We start from the raw sequence: 13926 nt of genomic DNA on the forward strand, positions 1-13926 counted from the left end.
CATAAAACGCTTGTTATAACCAATGAATCCCATGTTCGTAACTGAATACCTCTTCTTGTAACTGTAAAAGTTCTTAAGTTTAGTGCTTACGTAAACATGAAACCCATCCCACCCCCCAACACAAGGAAACTCCCAATTTCCCAGAAAATTTTCCAGTTCTTGACTCCACTCTAGTAGATTTCTTGGCAGGTAAACGAATCTGTCATACAAACATCCCACAATGGCCTTACAAACGTCTTGGAAAATGATGTGAGCGGTTGATTCTGCAACCCCAAAGAGATCTCCAACGGTCAAAAACGTGCACCCGTGTGCTAGTCTGTATAGACATAAAGCCAACTGGGTAGCAGGCGGAGTAGGGTGAGGCTTCATGCGAGTGGGCTCCTTCACGATAAGGTCTTTAATTTTGCTTAGAATAAATTCAAAAGTGTCTCGAGACACCCTTAACCTTTTCTTGAAAGATTCTTCATCCCAGTTTTGATATCCGTCTGTCCACCAATTTCCGTTCCTCAACTCATCAGGACCACGCTCGTTTCTGTCGCTTTTTGTAATCACGATTGCTGACATAACAGCGGGCTGTGAAGCTTCAGTTTCGAACTCCATCTCCCTACGAAAACGTTTCTTTGCCATTTCTTCCTTTAACCTATATTGGTGACCTAAAAACTCTTGTTCTGCCTTTCTATTACGGGAAAAAAATTTGAGAAGTTCAAGCGCGGCCGCCATCTTTAAATTTTACCGCCAAACAAGGCACACTACTGCCCATTCTTTTTTTTTTCGCCGCGCGGAATATCTCGTTCGTCTTTCGTAGTTCGTCTTGTTATTCGTCCCGTCTTTACACTAGACGCATACCACAAGAGACGCATTATCCGTCTGGACGGATAATGCGTCCTCTAGTATAAAAACGGCCAACTACTAAATTTATCGATCTTCCTTTTGTCATTCATCTTATCAGACGAGATCACGAAATTTCCGGTCCTTAGCCCTTAACTTAGCAGCATATAGAATTCACGATCGCTCTTGCAATCCATATTCTCGTATCGAGCAAAAGCACTGCTTTACTTGTAATATGGGAAAGATGGGAAAGCGCAAATATCGATTTTATCTGTTTCGCAAACAAAGGAGTTAATCACCCACACCGGAAATAGCGACCAGGCATTCCTCGCGACTCCCGTACGTTTGTTTTCCAATTTGCCCGGGCCGCTGCCAATCACTTCTTGTGTAAAAACCTACGTAACCCGCTAAGTGGAAGTACAGTGACCACTGTTGCTTACCGATATTTTCCGTCGGCAAAACGTAGAAGTACTGTTTTATTTGGGAAATTTTATTGTCTGTAGCTTGGATATGTCAGGAGAATTTCATTGACAGCTGGATTACAGCTCATGTTGTGAAACCATTTATAAAGACATTGCGCTTCTGCTTCGCTTTTTTTGGGTCTATATATCCGCACTAGCAGACAAATTTAGAAATGTCCCGCCAAAATCAAAGGACAAATTTTGTCATGACAAATTTTTGTTTCCTCTGTTGCATTCGCACTAAAAATGTTGAAGCTGTCAAAAAGTTGTCAAATTCACTAATGGTAGTGTTTACGACATATGATAGACAATTTTATCACAGTTTTGTTTATTTAGTAGATTTTCCCAAGCTTTTGCCGGGACGAATTTTGTCGGCGGTGTGCTTGAAAAATTTGTCCGCCCACAGAAAATTTGTCTATATTAACAATTTTGTCGCTAGTGCGGATAGGCCCATAGTCACATACAAAAAGGGAAACGTGAGGCAACTGAAAGATGATTCACGAGTATCACTCAGCATTGACACAAGTCGACCAAACAGGCACACGCACGACTTAAGAGGGGAAGATGACGATATTTTCAATAACAATTATAGTCCAGTGTTTAAGTGCCAGTTTCGCATTCGCATGGCAAGAATGAAATAAACGCTACGACTCAGCACAAAAATTTTGACATGGTAATAATCATCTTGATATGCCTTAATGTGACAGCGCGATGCTGTTAGTGAGTTCGCACCAATTACTTGGCTGTGTAACCGCGTGATGCGGTTCCAGTCAAGACCCATAAAATTGACCCTTGCTCACCATAGAGTCTCCAGTAGCTCAGTGGTTAGAGCATCCGACTAGATCACGGAGGGTCGTGGGTTCAAATCCCATCTGGGGCTCGGATTTTTTCCGAGTTCTCCAAAATTTACTTTAACTTTAATTTACTCTCTTTGGAGGTTGGTTGGCTGCATCTTGATATGCCTTAATCTGACAGCGCGATGCTGTTAGTGAGTTCGCACCAATTACTTGGCTGTGTAACCGCGTGATGCGGTTCCAGTCAAGACCCATAAAATTGACCCTTGCTCACCATAGAGTCTCCAGTAGCTCAGTGGTTAGAGCATCCGACTAGATCACGGAGGGTCGTGGGTTCAAATCCCATCTGGGGCTCGGATTTTTTCCGAGTTCTCCAAAATTTACTTTAACTTTAATGGTAATAATCGGTCGAAAAACCGCTCAAAACAATTTGTATGATTCAATGAACACTCCATAATTAGTAGTAGTTACTCATACATAAACCTCCCACCCCTCTCTGCGTACTGATAGTTCGTCCTCCACCCCTCCCTCAGTAACAACAGTCTTCCTACCATCCCTCCCTGAATGCTGATAGACAGCATCCCACCGACCCCTAGGTGCTAATGGTAAGCCTCCCCCCCCAAAAAAAAAATGGTCCAAAAGAAAAGTTAAAAAAATTCCATTCCTGTTTTCGATCCTCCACTAAGATATAAGATATGCGTTGTGCCTGTTAGGTCGACTTGTGCCAGTGCAAAGTGATACCGACGAGTTAGCAGGAATCATCTTTCAGTTACCTCACGTTTCCCTTTAGTATGTGACAAAAACAGCAAAGGTAAAGCAGTTCTTTTGCTCGATTCCAAAATATGGATTCATCTTCGAAATCGTACGCTGATGCGGTAAGGGGACAGAAGACAAACAGTTGGTGGAGGAAGTACCAGGCAGAAGACGAGGAGGAGGCAATGTTAATTGCCATTCAAAAATCACGGGAAATCTGTTGTCTCATTACTGCTTGATATGTTATTTAAGGGCAAATCCAGGGAAGGGCAATCTGTTGGGCTAAGGATGGCTTTTTCAGTCTGTTCATTAAAAAATGACAAGTAGTCTGCTTGTGTAGGTGGATAGTTCAGACGATGAAGAACCCACTTCGGGATTCTGCTGCAAGTACAAAAAGGAGGACAGGCGTGTTTGGGTAAGTATTTTCGGGCTGCGTTTAAAATAACCTGTGCAAGCTGGCACGAACCTTTCAGTGAAATGGCACAAACCATACAGGAAATGTTATGAGCAATTTGCGATGTTATTCGTTGTGATGCAGAAGTAACCGCTGAGTCTCCTGTTCTTGGGGATTGTTTTAATGGTAAAATGTTCTTATCGTTGTCAAAATTTTACTTGACAGAACTTGAATTGTTTAAGTGGACTGTTAACGCGAAAACCAAGGCTTGCTTAGTGGCCAGATCTCGCGCTCCGATCACGATCGTGAAAATAAGAGCACGTGAGAAGAATCTATTTTCACGGGCAACAAAAATCAAATTTTTGTCAGGTAATATTTGGAACTTTGAATCCTGAAAATTGAAGTTTGAATCTTTTGGCATTCGACAGCTTACAAGGGGCCAATTTTTCTCCATTTAAGCCTGTACTGCTATATTAGTCACGTGCTTCAGTTCATCTGTTAACAATACATTTTTCGGTGTCTGGAAGCAGAGGGTTTTGAAGTTAAATTAACTTGGAAAAATATTTGATAGGTAGAAAATCCCGGGCGTGTAATATAAAATGATTTGATTTCTAAAACGCAACATGTATTGTGAAGAGGAGTCCTCAGTTCTCCCTTTAGGTTGTTTCTCGTATAGAGAAGTAGGCCTCTTGCAAAAAGAAAATTGGTCGGGTCCTCCGCTAGTGCTTGTTTCCTGAATTTGACGTCATATTCTCTTCTAGCATGATGACAACTGTAACAAGACTACAGGCAAAATACCTAATGAGAAAACCGCTGTGGTTGAGAAAGTAGACTTGACGCTCATTGATTCGCCAGTCAAAAGGTAACACTGGTTGCCAATATTATTGGTGCCCTCCTTTACGTTTCCGTACAATATATGTTATTGTCAAGAGAATGGGCTTTTTTGTGCTTGTATTAATCGAAACTCGACGGCCGTTTGCTCGAGCAAGTTTTCCGGTGGCAAATGCGACCCGAACTTTCAATTAACAAAAGTTACAATCAAGAATACTGCTCTCGACTTTCGACTGGAGTATTTAAATTATTTCATACAATTCAAACAATCATACTTAACAATAAATCAGTCGGATTTTTTTTTCTTATCAAGGGTGTGTGTGGATATTGAGACGAGCGACAGCGATGAGTGCCTTTTCAAACCAGTCTTTGCATCAGAAAAGTGAGTCACTCAAACATATATACCATAAAATTTCCGTGATAACAGTGGAGTCATTGAACGTGTTTACGAACAATTAACTCTGAAGGGTGTATTTTAATTGTCTGATTATTTCAATACGATGTCGGTGAAAGATCACCACACCTTGCACGAAACGTTAGAGAATTTTGCTCTCCCGCTGTGGCGTTTGAGAAACCTATGAAATTCTTTTACTGTCTTCCATAGAGATGTGGCTGAAAAGGTAAATAAGAAAGTGCTGACACACCAGCTGAATGACTCCAGCGATAGCAGTGAAGACGAACAAGGAGCTGATTACTTGAAAGACGACCCAATGGTTCCCATCTACCGACGGGGATTGCGTAAGGGTTTGGCCTCCAAGAAAGTGGTAGATATCCTCTTCCATCTGCCTCGAGAACTTATTGCACGTGCTGTTCCTTCCGCTATCTCCGAAAATTCTGTCTTTGTGGTGGACATATCTGCCCCACACATAAAGCACTTTAAAAATGTTCTGGCTGACGACCTTGGTGCATGGAATCCAACTGGGACGAAACAGCAATACTACCGTGCTTCCACCAAGAGGAATCCCGTTCGTAAGGCTTCCCAATCAGAATATGATGATCATGAGGCACAGGTCTATAAATGTACGAGAAGCGTCTACAGGAATGAATCCTCCCCCGATTTGCAAAGGATTTTCATTTATCTGACAGGTAAGACTATTTTAACAAATAAATAACAGTGAGGTCCTTATGGAAAAATCTCAAATGGAGGCCTAGCGGTATTAACCTAGCGATTGCGAGGTCATTAGTCAGTTTGAGAGGTCCCTGCTACAATGAATAAACAGTTGAGGTTAGTAAGACATTTGTAACATGGATAATGAAAAAAGCTTCCGAAGAAAGAGAAAGTCAATTCAAACCAAAGGTCAAACTGCTCAAGTGAAATAAGTAAACTATGGCGTGCTCCGAAAAGTGGTGTGTGGCCAAAAATAGGAAACAAAATTATTGACAAAAACAAAACAAAACAAAATTTTTCTATATTTGAGTGAAAAACGTCCATCTTCAAAACCTCACCGTAAAAAAATTTACGTCCTCATTAGTCATAACGTAACAAATCTGTACAGCAAAAGGGGGTTTTAATCAATACAACATATCACACCAGTGCACAACATCTGGTTACCAAGCGCATTCAACTATCAAAACCTTTATTAATTTCATCTTCTCCTTTTTCAGATTCCAACGGAACGATTCACGATTTTGCTCTTCTGAAATATGTTTTTGATGATAATGAACACGAAGTTAAAGTTAAACCACATGGCAATTCTTAAAGTCTTTCCAAAGAGTATTACCGCACTTCGCATACTACCATGGAGCGGTTAAAAGAGCTCGCGAAATCTGACCCTCCCAAGACGGTGTTTTTCAAGGGTATCGAAGAAAAGGGAACAATTTCAGACTTTAGAAACGCAGCTAGCCATGCCAGAAATGTACAACAGATAAAGAACATTAAAAAAACCATGGAAGAGCAACCTGGGGATTCTACACTCGAGCTGATAGACATGCTGAAGCAAGGAAACAGAGACAAAGAGGATGCCTTCGTCCGTAAGGTAGAGACTTCGTCAGATCCTTGTGTTGTCCTAACGACTGACCAGCAACTTAAGGACTTGGAAAGATTTTGCACAAATCCTAGCCAGTTCAGTATTTTAGGAGTCGATCCTACTTTCAGTTTTGGAGACTATTATGTGACTCTTACTACATACAGGCATCTCCTTCTCCGAACCAAAGAAGACAAGAATCCAGTCCGGATTGGACCAACCCTAGTTCACCACAAAAAAGAACCATCCAGCTATTTCGAGCTCTCGTCTACCATGATAAAGCTAAATGCAAAAACCCAAAATGTTCTAGTATATGGTACTGACGGAGAAAAGGCATTGGGTGAGGGTTTCGGTAGACCTCTCCCTTATGCCTGGCATTTACTCTGTGACCTGCATATGAAAGACAACATAGTGTCAAAAATGAACGAACTTGGAATACGGGACAAACAATCAGAAGTCATACTAAGTGACATCTTCGGAAGAGATATTGGTTGTAAGAGGGTACCTGGTCTTATAGACTCGGAAAGCCACGCCCAGTTCGTGACCAATCTGGAAAAAATGAAGGAGGAGTGGCTTTCCTTACACCCACTCTCAGAGCGCTTTGTTACTTACTTTTGCAAGTATAAAGCGGAAATTATAAGGCAAATGATGACAGCTGAATTGAGATCCATGGCTGGTCTAGGCTGGCCTCCAGGTGTATACGATCAGAACGGAAATGAATGTATGAATGTATGAACTCGGTTCTACAAAGAGAGAAACAACTTACAAGGAAAAGGAAGCTTTCCATTCCCGAATTTGCCAGGTTGCTGCAGACGGTGGTGAAAAGACAGAGAACAGAAGAGGATTTAGCATTTATTGGGCTCGGAGAGCTAAAAATGGACAAAATTACGAGGAAGAGGGAATGAAGGAGTCTGTCTTTTACAGGAAGACGAGAGCGCAACAGGAAGCGGCGCTCAAAAAATTTCACAATCTCCCAGTAAAGACAGTTGACATAATTCCTATCGACCCGGAAAACATAAATGAAGCGGACACAATGTCACCATTGAGTTTGCCTCTGGAAGATTTTGGCATTATCCGGGTTCCCTTCAGTATTCTAGCACGTATGTACCATCGTGCATCGTTGATTTTGGCGCGCAAAGAAGAAAATATCCATCCCGATCCTGGAAGAGGAGACAATTTGCCACGTTATGTGGCAAACGAGGCAATTGATGCTCCATCGTATGCAGTTTGCAGTTTATTCAGAAGAATTAAGTCCCGCTTCTAATTGCACGTCGCTAACTATTGGCTACATAAGTGACGAAAATGTGACATCAAAACAGAAAAAGTTGGACGACGCCTACAGAAGTGTTAAGAATGGATGGATCACCCTATGGGTGGATCCACACAGTTCCTTCGAACGAAAACAGGGCGAGATAGAAAGAAGGGAAGCCGTTAAAGCAAAGAGGAAGAGAAATTCAGGTATGAATGGAAAACCATATTGCCTGTCTTTCCCGCTTGTTACAAAATTACTCAATGTTTAATGGAAACAATGTCCTCCTTTTTTGTTTTTCATTCAGACGACACTATCGACGGCGGTGACAGTATGGAAGAGGACAACCATGACTCCTACGAAAACAGACTCGCGCGACTGCGAGTAAAACACGGAGGAACATTAGCGTACTTTAAACTGAAATGTTGGGCAAAAATGTTGGTAAGCTTGGACATAAAAAAAAATTTCTTTTGGTAAAATAGAAAAAATTAATCCAATGTTTGAATTTGGCTCTTCAAAAACTACATATTTTAAAAGCATGTGCGTACATTTGTTATTTTAAATTACAAACTTTGTCCGTCATTGTTCATGGACGAAAAATACAATTGTATGCCTTGACTGTTTTTTTTTATTATTATTATTACTACAGGTAAATAAAACTCATCACAGCGAGGATGAAATGCCTCAGGTTTCCTTCTTTACCGGGAGGAATAAAGCCAGCTGTTCAACGGTTGACCTACTTTCATCTTCTTCAGCTCAGTCTTCAACGAAAGAAACAACATTAAACTCAATTTCGGGTGCTGAGGAAAAGGTAACTCTCTCACTTGATACTCCACCTTGCGAACAAAGAGCGCGAGTCAATCCTGGAGAGTGATTTTTTTGTCGTTGCAATTGCTGCCATTAATTGCAACAACAAAACTCTGAAACCGGCGTGTTTTCTTTTAAATCTTGCGCTCGAGATTCATAAATTTTGAAAGCACACTCGTCACCTCTACTTAAAAAGAGAAAATTGCACTCCTTACAGATGTAATTTATTTTTCTTCATTTTCCACAGCTACGTTTACGAAGTATGATCTATAACCAGATTGCACAACTGAAGGATCTATTTGATAAAGAAATCATTGCAAGAGATCAATTCGACAAAGAACGCGCAAAATTAGTTAATGAGCTAAATAAAATCGACTTCATCAGAATGCCGAACGTAGTTTGCAATGTCTTCATCAGCTATTTGCATAAAGGCTTCAAAAACCATGTTCTCTGGTTCATCACACTGCTCCCAAACCAGGTCGTTTTCTCGTATCGAGCTCTTTGCCAGTGCGATCACTCATTCACAACGCATCAGATTCGGACTGTAAGGTGGAAGAAAAATAAGGAGTGCACCGGAAGCGTTTATTGCATCAACAACACGTTGTGAATGATGTATGGCTGCATTATCTGAGAACAACAATGACAAATTAAAAATTGTCTTAAATCTATAATATGGTCTAAAAAATCTTTAAACGATTTATGTCATACCCATTATAGCTACGGAGCGAGGATTCGCACCGTTAAAAGGCTGAAGGTTCGGAACAAGCTTCTCATTAACAAACTGAAGAAAGACATCTCCATTTGTTGCTCCTCTATGAATACCAATTTCAAGCAAGCCTTCAGTGCATACAATTGGGATGGCTGTAATTCGTGGATGCCAATTTGTATGCTTCCTTTTCACTTTGGCACTATAACCTCGGAAACTGTAGCCAAATCCCCTTGTAAGTCGACGATCCTTAAAAAGAATAAAACATACCTCTAATCTTCAAAAACAAAGGGGTGTAAAGACAAGTGAAAATAAGGTTTCCTTGAGTTATACTTACAAATCCACTTTCATCAAGAAAGACAAACATCTCTGCATGTAGGAGACAAGTATCCGCACGAAAATTGATGTTCGCCCATTCGCTTTGTTGTCGAGCAACTTTCTTAAGGTGGAAAAATAGTTACACTAGTGTTAGTTTGGGGGGACTTTAGCTTAAACTTGGTGTTCAGTTGAAGGTGGAGGATAAAATGTGCCCTCACTGATCAGACTTCATTTTCAGACAGTATGGTGACAAAATTGATTGGAATAATGGGCAGTTCAGTTACCACCACGGCAACAACAGAGACAAAAGCGCCACTTAAAAAAACAACCCTCCTTCTTTTAAATTACTTTTTATTTTAATATTTTTCCATTACGCATAATTTGTTTCTTGTTACTGAGGTTCCACTCGAGTTTAAAGTTCATAGGTAGGAAACTGTCATGTCTTCGTGTTCTCCAAAAATACGTAAATTTGATCATTTTGACGTTGTTGATTGGCAAAGACTGGCGCGTGAAGAAATATGAAAAAAGCACGAGCAGAGGCACTTTTTCCCTGTCAATCCTATCATAGTTAATTGGCCTTTGTCACTTAGCGGCCATGTCGAGTCTTATGGGAATAAAAAGCTTTGTTTTTGCAAAGCAAACCTCTCTCTAAATTCGCGTCTGGCCGAGGCTTGTTGTGCAAAAACAAAGCTATTTATTCTTCTGAGTCACCAAATATCCCCACGTTAAAAGGTCTATAATAATCCTGCCGATAACTGCTTACCCGTTTTCTTGTAACGCCGTTTCTTTGAAAGTATCGGCAAACCGTCGACACTTGAAAACGGTTTCCGAATACAGTCATAATTTCTCTTACAATCTCAGTCAGTGTCTTCTCTGGGTGCTCTAGCATAGCTTCCATCATCACGAGCTCCTCACGCGGGTGCATTCCAACCAGATCCAAAGGTCTTCCAGTTTTCTTGGCCACAACTTCACCCGTGCGCACAAATTTTTTTTTTAATCTCTTTACCGAGCTTGGTGACATTGCCAGCATACCGGATGTATCCTCAATGTTATAACCAAGGAACACATGAAGCTCTTAAACGTAAATCGTCCGAGTATGCTTTGGGCATACTTTTTCTTTTTTCCAGCAATGTATTTTTTATTGCAAAGAATAAGAATAGTAAATTATTGATTATCATGATGGAAATGAGGTTATTGTTTAAACACTACCCACAAATCCGTCGGGTCTCATCGTTCACGGTTTATGCTTTCAAGGTGTCAACGTTTTTGCAATCGAGTGTATATTGTAAGGATCATTCACAGTTAATACAGGGTGTAATGCGTGATTCTGTTATCTCGGGTTTTAGATCGGTGAAAGGTTTCAAATTTTTTTGTGTGATTATGCTGCCAACTGTTTGATTTTTTATATCGACTATGATCATGGTAAAGTCCCGCTATATGTTAGCATGTTAGCTCTGTGCAAGTCGTTCTATTTCACTAACTAGTGAGCTAATTGGGTTGAACGAAATAAAAACTCTATCAAATAAAGCTTGTAGTGATAATGCGCGGCAAGTCGAAAAAAACAGTCCTCCTAATCACAGAACCTTTCATTTGTAGAAATGGTCCGCTGGATATAAGGTTTATAAAGATTTAGCATCCGGTGAGACTGTCAGCTCATTGCATAATTCCCACGCAGCCACCGACTAATCTTAGCTGTTAACTAAAATGCCATTAATTTTATTCTATCTGCAGAATAAAAGCCCCAACACATCAACGCCGGCAGTTCAAGAAGGTAGTTTCCAGTTGACCCTTCTCAAAAGATGCAGCCCTCTGGTGAGAAGGTGTTACGGGTGTAAGGGTGTCTTGAAACTAAGGCGTGGTGAAGACTTTTTTATTCCCAACCCACCAGAAGACCTCGTCATAATATCAAGCACGAGACAGGCCTACTGGCAGAATGGAGAACAAAAGACTGGACGATTAGGAAACGTATACTTTCATTGTAAGGTTGAGTGCGTCCAAAAACTGCAGCCCCAATTTATTCCCTTCTTGGTGATCATTCCGGCGGCCGTTAAGCGTGGATTACTCGAAGTTCATCGAAATCATATACAGAAAGAGCTAGGTCTCTAGAGTAAATATGGGGGAAAAAAATGCCACATTCAGGAAATGATAAATTCTCACCATTTAGTTATGTGACGGTCACTGTTTTGTTTGATGACATACAATCACAATAAAAGGTGCTATAACATGTGTAGACAGAAAAGTTACCGTTGCCCATTTCCGCACAGCCCGCACACTTAAAACTGTATTTGTGCAATTTGGTTTTTCCTATTAGTGCGTAATATTTTGATTTGGCCTGCAGTCAGCAAACACTTATCGAACTCTGACTGTTTCAGAAATTGGAAAGTTTTCTCTCGAGTCTTTGCGAAATGTCGAAGTCGTTTTGTCATTGTCTCTGAGAGGGCTTACAGTAATATTTGCGAAACGGAACAAAATGAAAACGTGTTCTTTGTGAGATTAATTTAATCGGATCGGTAATTTGCGAAAGGGAAATGATTCATTTGTAAATTAGAAATATGTTATTTTCGAAAAAGTTAATTCTGTAATTTGCACTTGTGTGAATTTAATGAATCAATGCAGAGGCCATATGAAAGAAAATGTGTGCCCTTAAGCTATTAAAGGCGAAAATGTTATTTGAAAAATTACCAAGTGCTGAAGTTGTGCTGTTTTGATCATCAATGTACGAATTGGAATGCGTGACATCACACTCAAGTGTGTGTTCATTGTATCTGAAAAGGGAAAACTGTGTCTCTGAAAAGAGAAAAGATTGCTTTGTACGATTGTACCAACAGTGATTTTATGTAGTTGAGCGGCTTTTCGACTGACTATTTGTGTCAAAATTTTTGCGCTAGGCCGTAGCGTTGCTTTAATCTTTTGTCCTGCGAATGTGAAACTGGCACTTACACTGGACTATAATTGTCATTGAAAATATCACCAATTCCATTCCTGTTTTCGATCCTCCACTAAGATATAAGATATGCGTTGTGCCTATTAGGTCGACTTGTGCCAGTGCTAAGTGATTTCAGTTGCCTCACGTTTCCCTTTTTGTATGTGACAAAAAAAGCGAAGGAAAGCACGACGTCTTCATAATGGTTTCACAACACGGGGTATAATTAATCCAGCTGTCAATGAAATTCTCCTGACATATCCAAGCTCCAGACAATAAAATTTTCCGGGCAGAATCGGTCACATTTACTGACTTCTCCGTTTTGCCGACGGAAAATATCGGCAAGCAACAGTAGCCAACGTACTTCCACTTGGCAGGTTACGTAGGTTTTTACACAAGAAGTGATTGGCAGCGGCCCGAGCAAATTGGAAAACAAACATAAGGGAGTCGCGAGGAATGCCTGGTCGCTATTTCAGGTGTTGGTGATTCACTACTTTGTTTGTGAATACGTGAATTCTATATGCTGCTAAGTTAAGGGCTAAGGGAGGTTAATTAATAGCAGGGATGGCTCAATAAGAGTATCATGTTCGCGTCTCCACGCTATTAGATAGCTAGTTGTGTCTGCTAGGTTCGTGTTCGAGTTCGCTTTTCCAGTTTTCAAGTCCGCTTTATCTTTTCGTTACTCGCCTTTTTTTCGCTTCTCTAACTATGGCTTTATCGTCCCGGACCACACGCGACAGTCAGCGCCATCTCAGCACGGATTACGAATGGGAGACATTGCCTTCCATCGATGAGAGTTTATTGTTCAAGGCCTCTCGAGAACTGCTAGACTCGTCACCGTCCCAACACGCCGAAAAAACATCGCAAGGATTCGAAATCGCCGATCGATCCCGGCGCAGTCCCAAAACGAAGGCCTGCGGACAACCCTTCTCTTCCTCAAGCGACTCCACAAGTTCCGTTCACAAAACAGGACGCAAAACAAACACCGCCCCCTGACCGGCAGCTTGCCGCGAGTATACCTCCGTCGCTAATAGCTCTTCAGCTGCAAAAAGAATCCCAAGAGCTCAAGATCAAGAAGCTCGAGTTGCAGCTACAGCTTGCCGAACTACAAGGCGGCCAAATCGCTTCACCTACTTCTACAGAGTCCAGTCCGGGGAATTCACTTGGCGACTTAAAGGCTCCTTAGAAGACCCTGCATCCGCAGCCTTTGCCACACATTTACGCCCCAGGTGAGCCTAAGTTGTATAATGATTTGTCCATGCCTGAATTTTGCGCTGGGTACTTGGTCATCCACCAAAGCGCCTCAAAACCACATTACGCCGCTCTTCTTGACCAATTCCACCAACTTATCGTTTTCGCATCTGCGTACCAGTGGTCAGCGGTCCGCTCCTTTCATTACAAGGGGTTGCGTTCCCTCGAACTTGGTTTGGTTAAGTGGGGGGACTCCTTTGATCATCTCAAGGTCCAGTTTTTGACCCCCACGTCCTTGCTGTCTGAGATCACTCCACGTAAGGCGGCTAAACCTCCAGCTAATGGCGAAGCAATTACTGCCCCACCTAAACCAGCGATTCCGCGTCACCAAATTTGCGACGAATGGTCCTGGCACAACAATTGTTTGTCCACTGACTGCCCTAAGCAACACGTTTGCGTCGTTTGCAAACGCTCCGATCACCAAGCCCTCGCATGCCCCAAGCGGAAGTTTCCCGTCCCAGCTCGCCGCACAGAATCACCGTCCCAGGCATGACTACCTGATCCCACACGTCTAACCCTAGCTTCTCCTCGCTCGCCAACCAGCTCTCCTTCCGCCCATCGTAAATCATCCGCACATAGAAGATGGGGGCACTGGATAACATCAAATTTTGCAGCGGACGCTTGGAATGCCTTACCCCTTTCCCTAA

The 13926-nt window shown here is 41.6% G+C and overlaps 1 protein-coding gene, 1 long non-coding RNA gene, 1 other non-coding gene and 1 pseudogene across 4 annotated transcripts; 3 read left to right on the top strand and 1 right to left on the bottom strand.

Moving 5' to 3' along the window:
• The first annotated feature begins 2363 nt into the window (after positions 1–2363).
• On the top strand, positions 2364–2437 carry Trnas-aga (transfer RNA serine (anticodon AGA)). Its single transcript has one exon. It is a non-coding gene; the product is annotated as a tRNA-Ser (tRNA).
• A 1553-nt stretch (positions 2438–3990) lies between these two features.
• LOC149037718 (uncharacterized) lies at positions 3991–4703 on the top strand. Its single transcript, XR_016181418.1, has 3 exons — positions 3991–4092; positions 4375–4443; positions 4666–4703. It is a non-coding gene; the product is annotated as an uncharacterized LOC149037718 (long non-coding RNA).
• A 17-nt stretch (positions 4704–4720) lies between these two features.
• On the top strand, positions 4721–8148 carry LOC149037719 (uncharacterized; annotated as a pseudogene). The gene is made up of 5 exons (XR_016180771.1): positions 4721–5147; positions 5667–7250; positions 7345–7483; positions 7582–7715; positions 7924–8148. The product of XR_016180771.1 is annotated as an uncharacterized LOC149037719 (transcript).
• Positions 8149–8598: 450 nt separating this feature from the next.
• LOC149037720 (uncharacterized) lies at positions 8599–10135 on the bottom strand. Its single transcript, XM_089186378.1, has 3 exons — positions 9869–10135; positions 8790–9036; positions 8599–8708 (listed from the first exon to the last, which is right to left on the bottom strand). Exons 1-3 carry the CDS (start codon positions 10133–10135, stop codon positions 8599–8601), a joined length of 624 nt encoding a protein of 207 aa, XP_089042504.1.
• Between the last annotated feature and the right edge of the window lie 3791 nt (positions 10136–13926).

Source organism: Pocillopora damicornis, chromosome 11 (genome assembly GCF_964200805.1).
Source record: "Pocillopora damicornis chromosome 11, jaPocDami1.2, whole genome shotgun sequence".
In the NCBI taxonomy this organism is placed as follows: domain Eukaryota; kingdom Metazoa; phylum Cnidaria; class Anthozoa; order Scleractinia; family Pocilloporidae; genus Pocillopora; species Pocillopora damicornis.